This window comes from Antedon bifida, chromosome 2 (genome assembly GCF_963402885.1).
Source record: "Antedon bifida chromosome 2, ecAntBifi1.1, whole genome shotgun sequence".
Classification (NCBI taxonomy): Eukaryota; Metazoa; Echinodermata; class Crinoidea; order Comatulida; family Antedonidae; genus Antedon; species Antedon bifida.
The window spans coordinates 27,642,959-27,663,634 of record NC_136227.1 but is presented as its reverse complement, the minus strand read 5'-3'; the positions used below and the strand labels follow the sequence as shown (position 1 = coordinate 27,663,634).

The window sequence follows — 20,676 nt, the reverse complement described above, 5'->3', positions numbered from 1 at the left end:
CTGTTACAGTCGTTGTTTGACTGTATTTGCAAAGATTAAAACAAAAATAAATTCTCTGTACACATTTCAATTCTGATACAAAAAACACTGTTTTGGATGTAAACAATTTCTTTCCAACTTTAATTAAAAACTGAGTCACAAGAATTGCATCAAGCTAGTTAAAAAGACAAATTCATTTTTTAGTAACAAAAAAAAAACCTGACAATAAAATAAATTCCACATAAAATAAACATTGCAATAATAAATAGGCCTAGTTCACATCCTCTATTTCTATGTTCCTTACTTTTGTATTTTTTCATTTAGTTCATATGAAAATTATATATTTATTTTTCAATATTTAAAAATAATTAATCAAATTGAACATAGCATTGTACCAGCAGTTTAATTATTAGTAATCAATAATATTTAATAAAGAATATTACAAATTAGTTACAATAGTGACATTTCTCAATTCTCTTTCAACAAGAGAACATAAAATAAAATATGTGTAAATCTCTGTCTACACTATCAAACTAGTTTTACAAAAAAAGTGTGATATGTGGCCAAATATGGTAGTGATCATCATCATGTCCATATATGGGCACATACAATTTTTTGTCACATAAACGTTTGATAGTGTATAGAGCTAAAGAGTATTATATTCTTCTTATCATTTTCAATCAAGATAAAACAAGAGTAATAATGTTCAGAAGTTGATGCTTAAAAGTGGTAAGGTGCTACTTCTTACAATGGGACTTTCGCCTTTTTGGATTTATATATAAATTTACAGGCATGACACATTCTAAACTGTATATTATTGTTTTATACATCTTTTAAGCTCTGTCTACACTATCAAATTTTATGTGATATGGTGATCTGTCATACCACTACCATATTTGAGCATATCACTCTTTTTTGTCAAACTAGTTTGATAGTGTAGATAGAGCTTTATATGTTCGCTCATACAACTTTTCCAAGGCCTGATTGTAGAATATATATTGTTATTATAATTATTCAATTTAAATGTTTAAAAAAAAATACCACAAAAAAAACTTTAACATGTTGGGATGGGGGATTGCAGGTTCCATGTGGAAATAGTCAATATTTGGTCAAATTACTTATTTATTTATCTATTATTTAGGCTTATTTTATGAGGGTGGTCCATCCAGCCGAAGCTCCTTTTTAGAGACCCTCAGAACAATATAATAATATTTATGATAATTAATTACAATTTATATATATAAATAGAAATCTGGGCCTGTGCAATCCCAAAATCTTGGGTTTTATTACAACCAAAAAATAAATAAAGTACCAATATAATTATCCATTTGAATAATATCTAGTGTATACAAAAACAAAGTTTGTTTGTTTATATATTTAGGGCAAATTGCCAAGGATTACCATAAGCGAATTCATTCACTATCCTTTTTAAAGGTAGCAAATCGTATTACAAGTCTTTGGGAGTGAAGTTGTAATGTGTAATTAGAAAAAATCCTGATGTGACAGGACTTGAACACAGGACCACCCTTGGATTGGTAGCCAAGCATCATAACCACCAAGCCACAACTCCACTCCATACAGCATTGTATGTGCCAAATTAGCTAATATAACAATAGCATACTAGAAGACTCGTACAAGTGTACACCAACCTTAAAAATGAAATAATTACCAGACATAAAAGGGCTATTGTATTGAATGTAAAATTAATCACATAATAGTGAACTTTTCTTAACATTTTGGTATTAATATGTATACAGAATTTATCTATACATTCTTGAGTACCAAAGACCAACACTATTTATAAATGCATTATATTCTGTGTTTGACAATTTCACTGTTTTCAGTGGTCTTTTTAGTTTTTAACATTATAGTTTAGTTATCTAATAGGCTATTTTTGTTTGTTTTAAATATCAAACATGGGTATGTAAAATACAGTGCAGCCTCTATTGTACAGGATAGTGTATAATAGAGGACCCTTCAAATTCAGGATAGTCATTTGAATATGAATCATGAGGTGTTTGAAGTATATCAAACAACTGTTATACTATTACAGCACTATATATAATGGCAAAATAAAATCTTCCAAATTATATTCTCATGAAAAAGAGCTGTAGCCAGCAGTATGGTTGGTCAGGTTTCAACCAGACATTTTTGAAAGGACACGTTACAATACATTCTAGATTAATTAATGTTAGATTTTAAAAAAATATTTAAAATGCATCGAAAGAATATGACTTGCCCTCAGTCTGTAGTTAATTTTGTTTATGTTAGTCCACAAGTCGGTATTTCGGCTGAAATAGTGAGCTCAAGTATTATACGTATGAAACGCTGTAAGTGCCAAACTATTTATCTTTTTACTAAATTCAGTCTAGAACAAAAAAAACCTTGATGGCCCCCCTGACCCTCTTCCGCATTAGGAATTGATCACAATCCCACCACTTTATGGCTACGGCCCTGTAGACATCATCTGTGACAAAGTTATAAGCCTGTACTTTATTAATTAAGGTACTTAAAATTAATGTCCTATTGCATATAAATACGGTGTTGTATTGTTTGTTATTTGACTGCCGAACTATAACTACATATTATTTAGACCCAAATCTAAGCATATAACAACTTGTGCATATCATGTTAATGGATAATTTTTTTGGCTACCAAATATATTGTTTTTTGTTCTTTGCATGTACTTCCAAAATAAAATTAACTTTGGAATAGAAGTAAAGGACTGAGATAGCCTAATGTAAAATAAAATCCACTATAGAATTTATACGTATGTTATATTATAGACAATTCGTAAAGTATTATGATTTAATAATAGGGGATGTTATCTAATTTCAGAAAGAGTCTTCTAAAAACTGTGGTATACTGACCCATATACTGAACACCATTCACAACCTTTCTTATTTGTATTTCGATTTTTGAGAAATAGACATTTTGAAATAGAATGATGGCCAAACTAACTGTAAATATTTATTATGTATTCCAATTGTCTTTATTGTACTAAATTTATATTGTTAATATTAATCACCATCATCATCATGCCACACTCTTTTCATCACTCATCATTATACCTTGTACAGCCATCAACATCACCTTAAGACAGTTTCTAGATAAATTAAACAGTATCATAGACAGATTCCATGATACATGGTCTCATGTGTATCACATATGATACTGTATTTACCTTAAAATTCTATACACTATGTCATGAGAATCGGATGCAATGTTAATATCTTTACACAAAAGTAACATTAGGGAGTTTTTGATTTGCGACCACCGAGGACCAACGACCAATCTAGGTCAGGTTGATCGATGTGTCGTCGGTCGTGGTCTGGACCTAGAAATCATCAAACATGTGTCGAGGTGAGGCACGCAGACACATGCCTGAATATTCATGCATCTGCACAATGTACTAGCATGCCCTATCAATTACCTTCATACATATCAATCACATAACACATCGTTCATCATCACTAAGACAACTATCATCAGCAATATTAACAATTCTTAGCAATCTCTATTGCCATCATAAATTCTTGCTTTTTATCCAACTGTCTATTCGTTCCTTCAAGTCTGCAGCTGAAAGAGAAAAAAAGACGAAATTGCTACAATACATATCAATTATCATTTGGTTATTTTATTTATTCTCTCTTCATACTGAATGACACTTTCGGTGTTAAAGTATTGACATTAAGTGAATCCTCCAGACAAGTTGGTGCAGACCCAGAAACTGATAAATTAGAGTGGATATTTTGTAGATGGTTCGCTGCTCAATTGTAAGCCTTGCCTTCAAATATGCAGGAAAACCTAACTATCATTTTCAACACGGCAATTAGAAGTTGATTATTCTGCAGTAAATGTAACAAAATTACCTGGTTGAAGCATGTCAACACTAAGGGGTTGACGATTAAAAGGATCTGTTTGAGAGTTTAGTAGGTGACGCTCTATTATCGGACGGTCCATGATGGTTCCTGATGGCGGTAATAGCACTGGGTCACTCATTATTGTCATCATCAATGGATCTAATTTAGAAAATGAGAAACAACAGTCATAATGTTATAAGATAGGAATTCACCAAAATTGTCATTTATGTAAATTTGAGGCATTTGAAACTTGATTCGTGGAGCTCCCTTTTAAAGGGTCTTTCACACCTGTTCCAGCACGGTTCTGGCCCAGCACTGACAAATCCAATTGAACGTCAATGTTTCGTTTTCATGCGGCTACGCGCATATCGATTGGCGCATAGCCGCGTGGAGCGTCGTGAAAACGAAACATTAATGTTCGATTGGCTGGACCGGAATCGTGCCGGAACAGGTGTGAAAGACCCTTTAGGCAGGTTTTCTTCTGCATCTGAGCAGCACCTTTCAAGGCCTTTGTGAAAAAAATCCCGATTCAGCTTTTTGGCTGCTATGGATTTTTAATTGCCTTGAATTGTTTTGTTTGTTGAATGTTTACAAAATTATACACACCTCTGAACTCATCTGGTGCATCTTCAGTGTCCAGTTCTTTCTGTTTATTTTGCACCACAATATTCTCAATTCGTTGGAACAGATTGCAAAATTGATCCAGCTTTACTGGCGCCATAATGGCTAACTTCCGCATCTTGCCAATTGCATCCTCAAATAGTTCCTTTCGGTATGAACGCTGAATAACATAAATGTATTATAGTAGGATGATACTGATAGTTTTAATTTCTTCGAAGAAGCTTTTGTGTTAGGGAGCGATTAGATAATTGGCCAGATCTTTCACATACTCTGTACTTTATGCTTAAGTAATTCTTTGGTGGGACCCATGACCTCTAGGTCAACAACCTGACATTCATACCTCTGGAGCACCAAGCTTTAGTTGATAACCAAGGATAAAATAACTCCAGATCTCGGTTTCCCATGAGTCCAACCAGACAACAATTTGGTTTTTAAATGCTTATTAAAAATATTATTTTGTTAAAGGTTTGGATGGCGAAAATAAACACTAGTGATTTTGCGGTACACCATATGTTCCCAAAAGAAAATAAATTAACGTTTGAGAATTTCTTGACATTATGGTTATAAAACAACCACCTCCTAGAGGTCTAGTTCTTTCTTTACCAATGTATTAACCTTATCACTGGCAAGGATACACACAGATGTGTTATGATATATTAATGTACAATCATATGGTAGACAAACTAGTTTAATAAATCAATTTGAATATATGGCGCTCACCTCATCGGCAGCTACAGCCGAGGCAAACTCTTCACTGTCTAAGTGCAGGTATATACTGGTTAACTGTATTAGCATCTTGCGAGGATCAAATCCATACTTCTCTTTATTCTCTACCTTCAAATTCTTACATTTTGGTCCACAAAGTTGTTGGAGGTTAAAGTTCAACATTGCTGCTAGCCTAGCTACAAGTTCCTGTCAGACAAAACCATATTAAAGCATTTATAATATACTCTAAACAAATTTGGTGGTTTACATTACAACAAACAATTTTGCTTTGTTCGCCTGTTAGGATAACGTAAAAACTAAAATACGGATCTTTACCAAGTTAAACCACAGATAAATATGTGGTCACAGACGCCATTAAATTTTGGATGCAATCGAGACAAGAATCCCAATTCAGGACCACTTTTCAATATTTTACTAATTTTAGACGGATCTTTACCAAATTCAAACCACTGAAATGTATATAGCTACAATTCCTGACAGGATTCCAATTCTGGACCACATTTAGGCTGTGGGATGATAGCCAAATTGGGACTTTTTGTTGTCACCAACGTGAAACAAAATTGTTGCTTCCGCCAAGGAGATAAATACATATATATTTAAGCATAAAATATATGCACACATTTGTGCACACATACTGCGCATGGTTTGACCCGGATCACGATTCTTGATCATTTTTACTCCTGGAAGAGGTTGCAACTCTCCGATTTAAACATGTTGAATAAACTTACTGGTCTTAAGAATGGTGATTTGATGTCACGTGTGAGGTAGTGGAACATGTCAAGTGTTTCTTTGGCCAAGGTCAGATATGACCGACACTGTCGCTCATCCGTCTCAAGCTGTTTTAATCTTCGTTGTTGCTCTTCCTGCAAAAATATTTTAATTTCATTGTATAATAAAGTATTCGCTAAGATTTACGGTAGAACTCCTATGAAGAAGACATCTTTAAAAAGGTGACAGAAGAGGTGGAAAAAATAGTACATAATTCTTTTAGATTCAAAAACCTTACAAAGTTGGTAAGTAGATCTCACCTCGGATTGGCTGTTCCATGCCTCTTTGTCTTTCCTTGCTTCCTGTATTTCATGAATTCGTTTCAAGCAATCTAGACTCTCATCTAATAAGAATGTGGTGTCGTTCATCAACATGTTTACAAACCGGACAAAGTCTTTGCTTTCACTATGTAACAAAAATAATAATAATGTAATATATAAGTACATTTTGATCCAATCTATTAATAACTTGTTTGTTTATTATGTAATGGGTGTAGGCAGGTTTAGGCATGAGGAGGTGCACATCTTAGGGAGGTGAAAATAAAGTTTAGAAAATCTGATACCACATCATAGGCAACATAGTGATAATGTCCACTAGCATAGCCCCATTTTAACAGTCAGTGTGATGGTTACACTTTTCCACTAAAGGCCAATTTACACAGACAAGCGGTAACGGCAATGAACAAATCTATGCTATTCCTTATGACATAATGCGGAGCGGATGGGCGGTGTCCGCTCAGGATAGATACAGACTCCTCATGGGACAAGCTACACGGTTTTCCCCTTGCCGTCACCACTTGTCTGTTAAACTATCATGTCAGTTCTGCCAATTCAAGTGCTCTCACATCTGTCCACAAAAGTGGTTGTGATCTAGTACACTGGTGTAAATCCCTACTTGTCTTGAAAGCTACAACTCTGGCACTAGGTCAGGGTCAGAACCACCAGGCACCAACTCATGCATTCATTATGTTGTAGGTCCTGGTCATTCCAAAATAAATGAATTGGCTATCAGGGCCTAATGCTTTAGGAGATGATCTACTCAATTGAGTATAGGATCTTAAAGTTCCTTATCTTATCATGAAATCAAAAGTTCTTCATTAAAAATATACTGGTCTAAAGGTCATATTTTAAATATTACTGACCTGCTTTGCTTAATCATGACCTGTCTGTGTGATGGTATCTCCCACAATGACTTGAATATAATACTAATATGATAACGTATACTGAATTTATCATAAAACTCACTGCTAGCACCTGTTGTTTCAATATCTGTGTAAAAAACATAGAATATAATGTCTTTAGTAAGTACAGTCATGCAATCAATACTTATGGCACTTTGTAACCGCATGCGGTGACCTATGATCTAGGAACTAGATACTTCATGTTAATTCATTAGGGAACAATTTATCTACAAAGCTAAAGCTCCAATCTTCGTCACTAATGTTTCATTGGTAATAAACCATATATTATTGCTTATTATAACACACCTAAATATATATATTGTCATTTGATTGGACGATTGTGGGTCACATGGAATTCAATATACGGTATAATTAAACAATCGTGTCATAGGACTTTTTTCATTATTTTTTTTTCACAGAAAAAAATATTCTCGCGAATAAAAAAAAAAATCTCAAGGCATCTCCTCATGAGCATAGAATTTGATCTTTCATTTTATGACATTATTTGTACCATTCCACACAAAAACATTCATTATTTGTATATTATTGATGATATTTACCTGTAAAAAAGTTCATGAGAGCAGGAACTAAGTGATCAGCAGACATTGGATGAAGTGTGATATCTTGGAACACTTGTTTTGTCTTGTCTTGTATTGCTGGGTTTAACACAAAAAGCACCTGTATAGAAACAAATAAATGTAACTTAATAACAAATACCAGGCCTTGTCTTTTGAAAATTATAGGTGTGCTACAAATTGCAATACATTCAGGAATGCTGTAGGTGGGCTGTTTGTATTTTGGTGTGTAGAGGTTTACCAAATTTAAGCGTGTTGTAAATCGCACTCCTCAAGGGCAGTTTAGGAGTGTTAGGTGAGTGATCGCACTCGCTCGCCTTAAAAGACAAGGCCTGAAATACGCACAAAATGTAAAGAATTCTGATAACTCTCCAAATGATTATAACAGAAAACAAGCCCGACCGACAAAAAATTTAAAAAAAACAATTTGTTGGGGTAATTGAGAAATAAAAACAAAAGGCACATTTACAATTAAACTATTTTGCTAAAAACTAATTTTCTTAATAAACATCTCCAACAATAAACTGTTGGACGAACATCATTGTTTAGTTGAAATTGCTTGCATGAGTGATTTTCAATCATCATTATGAATTTTGTATGAGATAAGACTGTTTCTATAATTTTTCTTAAAAAATTAGTTAAGTGAAAAAAAATAGAATTTTTGCAGAGATGAACTAAAGCTGTCTATACTATCAAACTTTATGTGACAAAAAAATATGATGTGCCCATATATGGACATGATGTCATATCACTACAATATTTAGCCAGCACTTTTTTTGTCAAACTAGTTTGATAGTGTAGACAGAGCTTTGTAAATATCCTTGCACGCAAACTAAATAAATTGGCCTAGTGGAAAACAGGCTTAAGCATATATTATGCACCACATACCTCAATAAGTTTAGCTAACAGATACGGATTACGTATGTAATTAGCTGAACTAACAAACACGACAAGGAAAGTGATCACTGTCGGTAGGCAAGTGTCTTGTAATGTGTTAGGTGAATACCTAAAAAAAACCAATACAAAAAATGTCAAAATTTTTAATTTATTAAAATCTACATTATGTCAAGGAATTTCAGTTATAAAAGACAGATAATAATATATAAACAACATTCATATAAACAATATATTTAAAATTAAATATTTGAAATTATTATTTCCGATAAAAAAAATATGTATGTATGATTAAAATATTATTATATATTTTCAAACATGTAATTAATGTGAATCCTTAATATTAAAAAAAAAAGGTTTATAAATACAAAGTTAACGCACTTACTGTACAATAAATAAAATGAATTCAGCTATATCTTCCATGTACCATTCTGGTAATGCTGCAAACTCCATTGAAACATCATTCGATAGAGGTAGTGATACACTAATAAAAGGGTAATGGTTAACTATCATTTATGTGTCTTTTTTATTTAAATCCTGCTACATATGCTTCTCAAATGAGGCGTACTAAACAACAGTGTTGTAACGGCTAAACCCAGGGGCCACAGGGCATGAGCAGCTGCAATGCAACTACCCAGCATTGGAGGCTCTTTAAGATTGCTAAACCAGTGACCTTTGACCTCTAAAATACGTCACTGGTACTAAATACTAATATGAAAATCAAGTTATTGTGACAGACAAATAGTATATTAGCAAAAATAAGAACAGTTTCTATAATTTATGTAAAAAGTATGTACTAACCTTTGACCCTCTGGAGTGACAAGGTTAAGAATCATTTGCATAACTTGACAATAAAATCGATAACTTCCTCTCAATAGTACTTCATCAAGGAGACCACCATCTGCACAAGCTTTTGCTTGAACTAATTTCTAAAATTAAAATTAATGTTTTATGAGTAAAGCATCAAATATTAAAATACATACATAATGAAGAAGAGGTACCAAAGACACTGAAAAAATAACAATTTGAATGCGAGTGTGGTAAGAGGTTTTTGAAGATGGAGTTTTTTGGAAGTCTGGTGACTTGCAAATCCGCGCATGTGACAGCATCTCCTTTGCCATTGGACATGGAAAGTTATCATCTGTGCTATCCCAGCATGCATCTGATTACAAGTATCGTTCTACCATCCCCACCCACTTTTTTTTAAACATAAGGGCGTGTGGCAAAGTGTGTTGGGCATTGGACTACTGATCATGAGTTTGAATCCAACACTCGCCGAATTGTTTGTATCATCAGGCAAGACACTTTTTTTATGTTTCCCTCTCTCCGCCCAGGTGTACAAATAGGTACCTGGTTAGGTTCAAACAAAATTGCGCTGATTACTAGCTGCATTATGGTAGTATGTTCTTGCTTTTTCATTACCTTAAATTGCAATTTATATTTATCCAGAAGGACTTTCTTTCGTGCTTCTCCCGGTGTTCCCTTCCATTGTGCCTCGGTAGATTGCAGTTCTTCCGTCAGCCGGCTAACCTCCCTGATTGCTCGTAAACGTTTGGAGTAAAAGCGGCAAGATGGTAGAAGTGCTAGATGGTGACATTGTAAAGTCAGGAAGTAACCTTCTGTAGAAAATTTTGGTTCCTGCCAGCTTGATGGGTCTGGAATTAAAACAAATTTAACAAAATGTTTCTTATTAGTATAAAGGTATAATAAGGTTGGCACAGAACTTTCTTGGAGCAGCCCTAATGTCAACCAGTTGACAAAACAAGGATGCATATAATTCGATGAATAATAATTTACCAATTTTCTGGGCCCATTCTATTGCTTCCTGGTTTGAACTTCGCATTCTTGTTTCTTGTGAGATGTCAATACGTGACTTAGGATGAAATGGATACATAACATCTACCTGAAAACACAATAATCAGTACACACTTTTTTACTTTCTTTGTATGTGTGAATAATTAACCACTTAATGGCAGTCGTGGTATAGGTGGGGGAAGTCACAAACGGTTGTGATATGGATCACACATTTATTTTTTTACTTACCTTTTCAAGCTGAATCTTTACACTAAGTTTTTGGAGTACTACAAGAACGTTTAACATGAAACCATCGCCTCCTAACAGAGAAGCTTCAGCCTAAGAGAAAAACATACATAATTGTTGAGTTATGAACTTCTTGTACAATGGTAAGTTGTTTATTTTGTGTAGTGGGTCTGATGTAAAAGAACCACACCTAGTTATTTTCATTTTACACCCTTGCACTCTCAAAACAAAAGGCTTAGCTTATAATTTTCCTCATTGGTGAGTATTGATTTTATGCAAAGGGGAAAAATGTTAACAAGAAAGGCTATAAAGAAATGATATCGCATGAATTTAAGCTTGTATTTTGTAGTAACTAATGCTGTTCAACGAGACAAGAAAATATTAAACAATGAAAACAGAAGTCTTCAATGAACTAACCTGCATCTGGGCTCGTTTATGGTTCAGTTTTAAGACGGTTGCCAGGTAAACTAGAGTTTTTTCCCTTGTGTCTGCATTTACTAGTAATGTGTGAACTATTGTGTATAATTCAGCCTGAAAGAAAGTATTTAGTAAACAGTAACATTTATTTTACAAGTTTAGAAATTTGTTGTGAAATATCATAAAGAAATTAAAAAGCTTTAATTTCCTTATATTTAAAAAAATCAACAAAAGCAATCTTACTTACTCTAGAAGTTGACATGAGGTGCCTAATTGTTTGGTGTATAAGTTTGGTACCCTCATGTGTTAAGTTCGATGACGAGTAGTACTTTTCAACAACGTAAGTCTGGTGGTAAAAAAACAAATATGATTATGGGACCAGAATGGGATGGTGAAGAAAAACAGAATCAGATTTTAAAAACTGACAGGAAGAAGTTATGATGATCCTGATGATAAAAAAGATAAATATATATAATCCAAAGGCAAATTACTGAAAAAATGACAATGCTGTGGTTATCAGTGGCTGGATCTCAATGGAGATACAAAAAAAAAGCAAAAAGCTAAATCAAAACAACCAGAGTAAGTAAAACAGCCAGAAAAGTTAGCAGAGCTTTCGGGCAATACTATCCCTTCATCATAAATATGCACATAAATAACTTAAATTGTCGCTCTCAATCAAAGGCAATACATATGTCAACAAAACAAGTGTTGTGCTTAAGAAACACAACAAAGGTAAATGATGAAGACGATGGACTGATGATGATGTAATGATGATGAAGATGGACTGATGATGATGATGTAACGATGAAGAAATGGACTGACGATGTAATGATGAAGACGATGGACTGATGATGATAATGATGATGTAATGATGATGAAGATGGACTGATGAAGATGATGTAACGATGAAGAAATGGACTGATGATGTAATGATGAAGAAGATGGACTGATGATGACGATGTAATGATGAAGAAGATGGACTGATGATGATGTAATGATGATGAAGATGGACTGATGATGACGATGCAATGATGATAAAGATGGACTGATGATGACGATGTAATGATGATGAAGATGGACTGATGATCTAATGATGAAGAAGATGGACTGATGATGTAATGATGATGAAGATGGACTGATGATGATGATGTAACGATGAAGAAATGGACTGACGATGTAATGATGAAGACGATGGACTGATGATGATAATGATGATGTAATGATGATGAAGATGGACTGATGAAGATGATGTAACGATGAAGAAATGGACTGATGATGTAATGATGAAGAAGATGGACTGATGATGACGATGTAATGATGAAGAAGATGGACTGATGATGATGTAATGATGATGAAGATGGACTGATGATGACGATGCAATGATGATAAAGATGGACTGATGATGACGATGTAATGATGATGAAGATGGACTGATGATGACGATGTAATGATGAAGAAGATGGACTGATGATGATGTAATGATGATGAAGATGGACTGATGATGACGATGCAATGATGATAAAGATGGACTGATGATGACGATGTAATGATGATGAAGATGGACTGATGATCTAATGATGAAGAAGATGGACTGATGATGTAATGATGACGAAGATGGACTGATGATGATGATGTAATGATGAATAAGATGGACTGATGATGATGTAATAATAAAGAAGATGGACTGATGATGATGATGTAATGATGAAGAAGATGGACTGATGATGATGATGTAATGATGAAGAAGATGGACTGATGATGATGAAGAAGATGGACTGATGATGATGAAGACGATGGACTGATGATGATGATGTAATGATGAAGAAGATGGACTGATGATGATGTAATGATGAAGAAGATGGGCTGATGATTGAATACAGAAATGTTGAATCATAATTCTCATCTCATTATTTGGTGATATTCGTTGTTCTAAATAATAAAATAGTTTACAAAATTACATTATCCTCAGCGAAAATAGAATATGAGAGGAAAGCACCAATAAATGAAAGTTTTTCAATTTCTCTGCCAGCAGCCGATGTGATAGGTGGTGACAACCAGTTATCCATCTCAACAATCTGTCAAAAAAAATAAACATTAGCAATGATTTAATATGTGCCAGAATCAATAATTATATAGATAGAATTAAGGTCTTCACTAGGCTAACGGCAGTCACACCACATATTAAACCAACCCTTTCTCATGTATATTCCTCCACATGTATTAATATAAAATATACATTAAACTCTTCAAAGACTGGACACCTTTGGACTGGCCAAATATGTCTGGTTTTCTGAGAAAGTCTGGTATTCAGAATGTGTTTGAACTGGTAAAAGGAAGTTGGGACAGTTTGGTCCTCAAGAAAAGTCTGGAATTGGTAGAGTTTCCAGTTTTCAGGTTGTCTGGTATTGGGAGAGTTGAGTTTACTATGGCTGTATGCTAGGTTAGGCCTCTACTGTACTATACACTGCAAAGAAATACCCAACTGCCACTTACCAGGTTGCAAATTGGTCGTTTGTTACCGATCTTTATAACTACCAGTTCTCTTAGAGCCTGCAATAATTAAATCAATTACGCATAACTATAATAAATAAAACAAATCTGTAAAAATCTTTCAAGAAAACTATAGATTTTGGACCATGGACATCAGGTTTTGATTTGACAGTACAATCATATTCACAACTATGTAAAGCTCTGTCTACTGTACACTATCGAAAAGTGTGATGTGCCCAAATATGGTAGTGATATGCCCAAATATGGTAGTGATACGACATCATCATGTCCATATATGGGCACATCACATAAAGTTTTATAGTGTAGACAGAGCAGTAGCATACAGGAACAGTACTGTAGTGCAGAATTAATTAATTTTATAAATACTTCATGTAAAAGTGTCTGTGGGGTTAAAAATATGTGAAAGTACATAGCTCTGTGGTTCCCAAATGAGTCATGTTCAATTAATAATTTGCTTGTATTATTTATTTGATTTATATACTTTGCTACACAACAATTCATGGCTATCTTGAACACAGTAAATGACAAGTTACTCACTTTAAATGGGAGAAGAAAGTGATCTGAATCTAAACCACAGACTTGGGTAATTTGCATTAGCCCATGCAAGACTGGTTTCATTATCTGTGGATTGAAATATGAAAACAATACAGTTTTACTAACAAAAATATTTTTTCACTTTTACAACAAAACTAAAGCTGTCTACACTATCTCCAGTTTGACAAAACAAGTGTGCCGTGCCCAAATATGGTAGTGATATATCCAAATATAAACTGTTTTTTTAAACAAACTTACAGCACAAAATTCAAGGTATCTTGAATTTTGTACTGTAAGTTTGTTTAAAAAGCATTTTATATTTTTACCAGCACCTATGAATGTTCATTCAAATATCCAAATATGGTAGTGATATGACATCATCATGTCCATATTATATGGGCACATCACATTTTTTGTCACATATAGTTTGATAGTGTAGACAGAGCTTTACAATGCCTCTACGATACAAAATGTAACTAACTATAACTTGACCATATTCAACATATTTGTTTAACCAACAGCCAATTTGATGGATAATTAATCAGGTACTGATAGGCTATATGTTTAGCATCTGGGAGTTTGTTTGGTGTAAAAGTCGCCCACACACGACCCCATTGATTGGGTATATGTATTAGGACAACTGCATATCAAGCAGACGGTCCGAGTTCGAGTCTCGGTTGGGGCGACTTTTTCTCATTCTCACAGATTTCCTCATCTTTATCGTTTCAAATTAATTAATTAAATTTCAGTATATCACCGGGCGGTTTAGAATTAATGTTCTTTGCCTGATGTGTTTATATATATAAAAGTATCTCTGATATGTTTATATATATAAAAGTATCTCTTCGGAGATCCCGCCTTGTGAATAAAAATACTGAAAGATGAGGGCGTATCAATTTGATCTCTGTTGCGCGTGCGTACAACTGAGGACTAGTTCTGTTCCGCCGTACCACGCCGAGAATGTTAAAGAGTCGCTATCCAATCGAGTTCGAACAATACCATGAAAGCCCCAGTGGTCTAATGGTTAGGACATCTGCATATCAAGCAGGGGGTCCGAGATCGAGTCTCGGTTGGGGCAACTTTTTCTCATTCTCACAGATTTCCTCATCTTTATCGTTTCAAATTAATTAATTAAATTTCAGTATATCACCGGGCGGTTTAGAATTAATGTTCTTTGCCTGTTCTGTTTATATATATATATATATATATGTTTGCAAAATGTTTAATCTTACAAAATATAAGAAAGAGTCTCTAAAAATACTTACACTTTGAAATGTTTCATTATCTTGATAAGTCATCTGTATTAATTCCTGGAGAAATAACTGGGGTAGTTTCCCCGACAACAAGAAAGGTACAAACCAGGATATATGAGAGGGCGCTCTGCAAAAAAAAAGTTGTATTTTTTAATATAACTGAATAAGTATTTGTTAAACACCATTAAAGTATGGGCTACAAATATTATTAGCGAATTTTCTCTTGTGCTGAGTTAAATTGCTATAAATTCTTATTTCTCTAGATCTGCTTATAAACGCGGGAATATTGTCTTATTTCTAACAATCCACCTATGTAAAATTGTAAGGCTTTTACAAAGAAATTATTTATCGAAAAATTTTTTCATCTGGCAGAAATTATTCATGTTAATGAGAGTTAAATATGATTTACAATCATCATTAGTTATGCCTCTCGTCTTGCAACATAATGCTTTACACTATATCATGCCATTTTCCTCTGTTAGTGTTAAGCTCTGTTTACACTATCAAACTAGTTTGAATATCGTAGTGATGTGCCCAAAGATGGCAGTGATATGACATCATCATGTCCATATATGGGCACATCACATTTTTTTGCCACATAATGTTTGATAGTGTAGACTATGTCATGTAACATTTTAGGTTGTTACTTCAGTTATAGTATGTACACATCCACATGGCATCCAAGAAAATAACATTAAAAGTTACAGTAGTATTTACTGTACCTTGGCCGTGTAATGGTTCCTTGTAGTACTAGTACACAATGACGAACACACTGGTGCCTAGCATTCTTTAAAACTTCATTAATCGGTGGCTGTGACGCTCTCTGAAATATAACAAAATTAGATGAATTTGTATGCAATAGCAACATAATTTAGAAGTGCACCAACCACACCAATGAGACAATATACATCTTCATGTGAGGAATTCGATCTAGGTCGGCCAAAAAACTAGTCGGTCAACTTGACCTGAATAAAGTATGAAATACAAAAAGTGCAAACGAATTGAATGAATAAAATATTATTAAATAGTTCTTCCCATTATTTTCAATTTGTTAGCACTAGTTGTGTTTCATACTTTAATTGGGGCTGAGTTGAGCAATTAATTTGAGGCTGAGTTGAGCAATTAATTTGAGGCTGAGTTGAGCAATTAATTTGAGGCTGAGTTGAGCAATTAATTTGAGGCTGAGTTGAGCAATTAATTTGAGGCTGAGTTGAGCAATTAATTTGAGGCTGAGTTGAGCAATTAATTTGAGGCTGAGTTGAGCAATTAATTTGAGGCTGAGTTGAGCAATTAATTTGAGGCTGAGTTGAGCAATTATTTGAGGCTGAGTTTAGCAATTAATTTGAGGCTGAGTTGAGCGATTAATTTGAGGCTGAGTTGAGCGATTAATTTGAGGCCGAGTTGAGCAATTAATTTTAAAGGCCGAGTTGACATAATGACAAGGTTATGGGGTCGACTGGACTTGACTGTGGCCAAGATGGTTTAGGGCTGAATTGACCAGCACATCTGAGCTGGTTGTTCCTCAGGCAGATCTAAGGGCTTGATTGGTGGGAGGGCTAAATTTCAATAAAACTGTATAAACTACATGCATCACTTTACCTTAGCTAAATTTCTCTCCTCAATGCCAACATTGTTGTAAGCTTCTAGGAGATAGATGATCATTTCTGTTTCACGGCCTGGAGCAATTTGAAGACTATGTTCAGATAGTGATGAAAAACTAAAATAAACAAAATTAAATTTTAATTAAATATAATCATATTTTTTAAATATAATACAGTGCTAAAACATTTTGAACAATTAAAATGATTGTACCGCTAGGCATTTAAAAGTGGGTAGGTAGGTTTTTTGTTTTCTAATGTTTTTTGTTTCACCTTAGTCATTTAGATCTAGGAAACAAGGGTCATATTCACCATTCACACTCTTTCAGGACTTCCCCTAAGTGGTATTCACAGCTTTTTAAATTTTAAGGGCAAATATGTCCAATTGAGTATTCTGTCAATGGTATATTTTAACATTTAATAATGCAATAGTAGGTGGAGGTTGTCATTGTTGTGGCTTTGAATCTTCAAAGGAACTATTCATCGGTTTATTTGCTTTGTATTGCTTTCCTGAATTATAGAATAAACTTTATTACGAGCAAAGATTCTAAAAGAATAGCCACTGATAATAAATGCTGCACTGCAATCAAAAATATATATAATTGTTTGTGCTTAAGCTCTGTCTACACTATCAAACTAGTTTGACAAAAAAGTATAGAATTAGAATTTTTGTTGTTACATTATTTTATGTACCAAAAACATAAGGTTTATCAACTTGAACAAACCTTGGTGGCGTCATATTTTGGCTTATAACTTGTTTCAATTTACTTTCATCTTCCTTGTTACAATGTGCGTGGCATATCAACACTTCCATTAATATTTGCCCAATCAAATCTTCAAAACTCTGATACACTGCGAAAAATAAACAAAACAAAAATGTGAAAATAACTTATACTTATCAAAACGTTTAAAAACCTGTATATATCTTTCTTTTTTTTATATCTTTCTTTCATTTTGTGTGGAATTGAATAAAAATTACTCTCGCATACTAGCAACAATAGATTTAAGCTTTTAATTTGCGTTGCTATCGTTACATTTTTTTAAATGCCAAATCATGACCACACACAAGCCCAACAAGAAGTAAAACAACTAGGTCAGCCTAGTGAATATTTCTATGTAGGCTTAGGACATAATAATTAATTTTCCACAATTTACATTGCATAGGATCAGCCTGGAAATCTGCAGCAAGGTCCCGTAGATACAATACACCATTCTGCGGTTCTTTGTACGACACTTTGAAAATGCGGCAGATCATTGTTATCAGGATGTCTTGCGAAATGGCAGAAGCATCTTTCGACATCTTTTCCTTTTTCTCAAGTTCTTCCATCTCTGGATTCTCTATACCCGAATCTACATCCATTTGAGAGAAGTTTCTAAAAGTACCAAAAAAATGTTAATAAATAACATTTAGCATACTTATCAAGTTTTTTCAAACAAACAATTTTGTTTTGTCAACAATATTTGGGTTGGTCAACAAATGAAATTAAATAAATTTAAAAAATTAATTTAAATGGGGCCTCATCAGCCTGTAGGGAGTGGAGTTGAAAGAGTTACAACCCTGGCACTAGGTCAGGAATTGAACCCTGGCACTAGGTTAGGATTGGACCCTGGACCTTGGCTTTTGAAGAGTTTCCGGTTTTCAGGGATTCCAGTTAAGATTTGAATGTATTGCATATCAAATCTTCATTTTTAACAGACCATTCTGGAATGGACATATCACAAATTGAAAATCAAATTTTAGTAACTGATTTTTGTATTCTATTAGCAAAGTATGTTGGGTAAATTTGCTGCATAATTTAAAAAAATCTTGGCATATTAATGTAGAAAAAAATATTCTAATATTGAATCAAATACACACCCTTCATCTGGAGGCTGTGAATCTACTTCCATACTTTGTTGAAGACTACTTTCACCTTGAGAGCCTAAACCACTATCCAGACTTGGTTGCAGATTTTCACCCTGAGAGCCTAAACCACTATCCAGACTGGGTTGCACATTTTCGCCCTGAGAGCCTAAACCACTATCCAGGCTTGGTTGCACATTTTCGCCCTGAGAGCCTAAACCACTATCCAGGCTTGGTTGCAGATTTTCGCCCTGAGAGCCTAAACCACTATCCAGGCTTGGTTGCAGATTTTCGCCCTGAGAGCCTAAACCACTATCCATGCTTTGCATCACACTATCTGACTCATCTGTGAAAAATCAAAAGTATATTAACAAGAAAAAAAAAAAGGCGTCTCAGGGTACAGCAACATTTTAAAAACAGATCCTTGTATGTAATTTTAAAAAAAATTATATGCTGTATTTGAACCCAACATTTTCAGTGGTTGTTATTTGTTACCAACCCAGTTTTAATTTAATTTTTACTGCAAAAAGGGCCAGTTACAGGCCTTATATTACCATATTATTAATTATTATTATTAAGGCTAACCCACCTTGAATATTAGAAGCCATGGTTGAGCTTTCTCCCTTCCTACTTGACACTGGTGTGCCGGTATCAATAGCCTGTTTTGACTCTTTGGCTGGGGAAGCACTGTTAATACCCCCATCTAGTCTCGCCAGTCGTCTACGTCTAACCTAAAACAAGAAAAATAACAAATTGAAATAGATTTTACACACATTGAATGCATATAACTTTAACGTGCAATTTACAGTAAATAAATAACAAATTATGTTATATTAAATTCAGAAAATGTTACACAATGTCAAATAAATTGAAAATACAATAAATAAGGATTTAATGAGAAGAATAATATCTAATCATCATGTTGTGATGGAACTCCGAAAATATATTCAATTCAATTCACATTTATTTACTCATCCTTTATAAATATAGTTTCATAGCATAAATGATGGCAAGGATCCTGCATAGAGAAGTTTACACTTCTGTTTTCGCAGGACCCTTTTATTTTACATAAAATACATAAAACAATAAACACAACATAATAGATATAAAATAAAAAAAACATTTCCTATATACATTTTAGAGTTGATCATCATCAAAAAGCGATAGTGTTTTTCTAACATGATTATTTATACATTTATTTTTCTTTAAAAGAAGATATATATAAGCCTAGACCTATAATATTATATATCTATGCCGAATAACTGAATATAGGCTAGGCCTAGAGTAGGCCTAACCTAGCAAAATGTAAGTTTTTATTATTGAAACTTTACTTTGTATAGGCCTACACACTCTGGCACAGAAAGTATAAAATCCCCTGAATACCCCAGACAAATTCGTCGCTGTACAGCAGAGGTGGCCTTGTACACAACGTACACAAAAATGTAGCCTTCGCCAGCTGATTTCGATTAGGATGCGGGCCAAGCCTAAGCTTAGGCGGTGGCCAATTTTTGATGGCCGAGGCTAGCTAGGCCTAGGAATGAATGAGAACAAAGCCGTAGATTCATATATGAAAATATCACAATTGTATCGTCTTACCTCGTCTGGTGTTAACTCACTCATTACGTACCCTTTCTACTCTCAACTTTAATAACGATATTTATTTTCAATACTTTAAAAATAAAAATATACGACAGAATTACAACAACCGAATTTAGCTAAGTGAAAGCAGCCATAATTGATGATGTCATTGCGTATACAACACAACAAAAATCGACGAATCAGCTGTTTCGTTGTCCACAAGTAAACAAAGGGCACTTCCTAATAAGTCTTTGTGTGAAACAGACCTGTTGTAAGACTGAACAAGGTAACAACTT

The 20,676-nt window shown here is 34.0% G+C and overlaps 1 protein-coding gene across 1 annotated transcript; it reads right to left on the bottom strand.

The window, feature by feature from the left end:
• Positions 1 to 96: 96 nt before the first annotated feature.
• Positions 97 to 20,532, bottom strand: LOC144858881 (ubiquitin conjugation factor E4 B-like). Its single transcript, XM_078715018.1, has 27 exons — positions 20,399 to 20,532; positions 19,392 to 19,533; positions 18,818 to 19,148; positions 18,115 to 18,332; positions 17,685 to 17,811; positions 16,961 to 17,078; positions 16,084 to 16,184; positions 15,374 to 15,488; positions 14,112 to 14,195; positions 13,557 to 13,613; positions 13,022 to 13,138; positions 11,311 to 11,409; positions 11,064 to 11,177; positions 10,650 to 10,739; positions 10,404 to 10,509; positions 10,029 to 10,261; positions 9,408 to 9,535; positions 8,992 to 9,090; positions 8,601 to 8,718; positions 7,698 to 7,815; positions 7,099 to 7,225; positions 6,218 to 6,362; positions 5,918 to 6,052; positions 5,184 to 5,375; positions 4,449 to 4,623; positions 3,852 to 4,001; positions 97 to 3,558 (listed from the first exon to the last, which is right to left on the bottom strand). The coding sequence occupies exons 1-27, from the start codon at positions 20,420 to 20,422 to the stop codon at positions 3,506 to 3,508; spliced, it is 3,516 nt and encodes a 1,171-aa protein (XP_078571144.1). The 5' UTR covers positions 20,423 to 20,532; the 3' UTR covers positions 97 to 3,505.
• Between the last annotated feature and the right edge of the window lie 144 nt (positions 20,533 to 20,676).

What these genes read in the sequence shown, in the direction of transcription:
- LOC144858881 (XM_078715018.1), bottom strand. Translation starts at nt 20,422, where the DNA reads ATGAGTGAGTTAACACCAGACGAG. An exon ending in AACGACCAATTTGCAACCTG is followed by an intron (nt 13,139 to 13,556) that starts GTAAGTGGCAGT and finishes TTTTTTTGACAG; the next exon opens with ATTGTTGAGATGGATAACTG. An exon ending in GTCATGATTAAGCAAAGCAG is followed by an intron (nt 6,363 to 7,098) that starts GTCAGTAATATT and finishes TTTGTTACATAG; the next exon opens with TGAAAGCAAAGACTTTGTCC.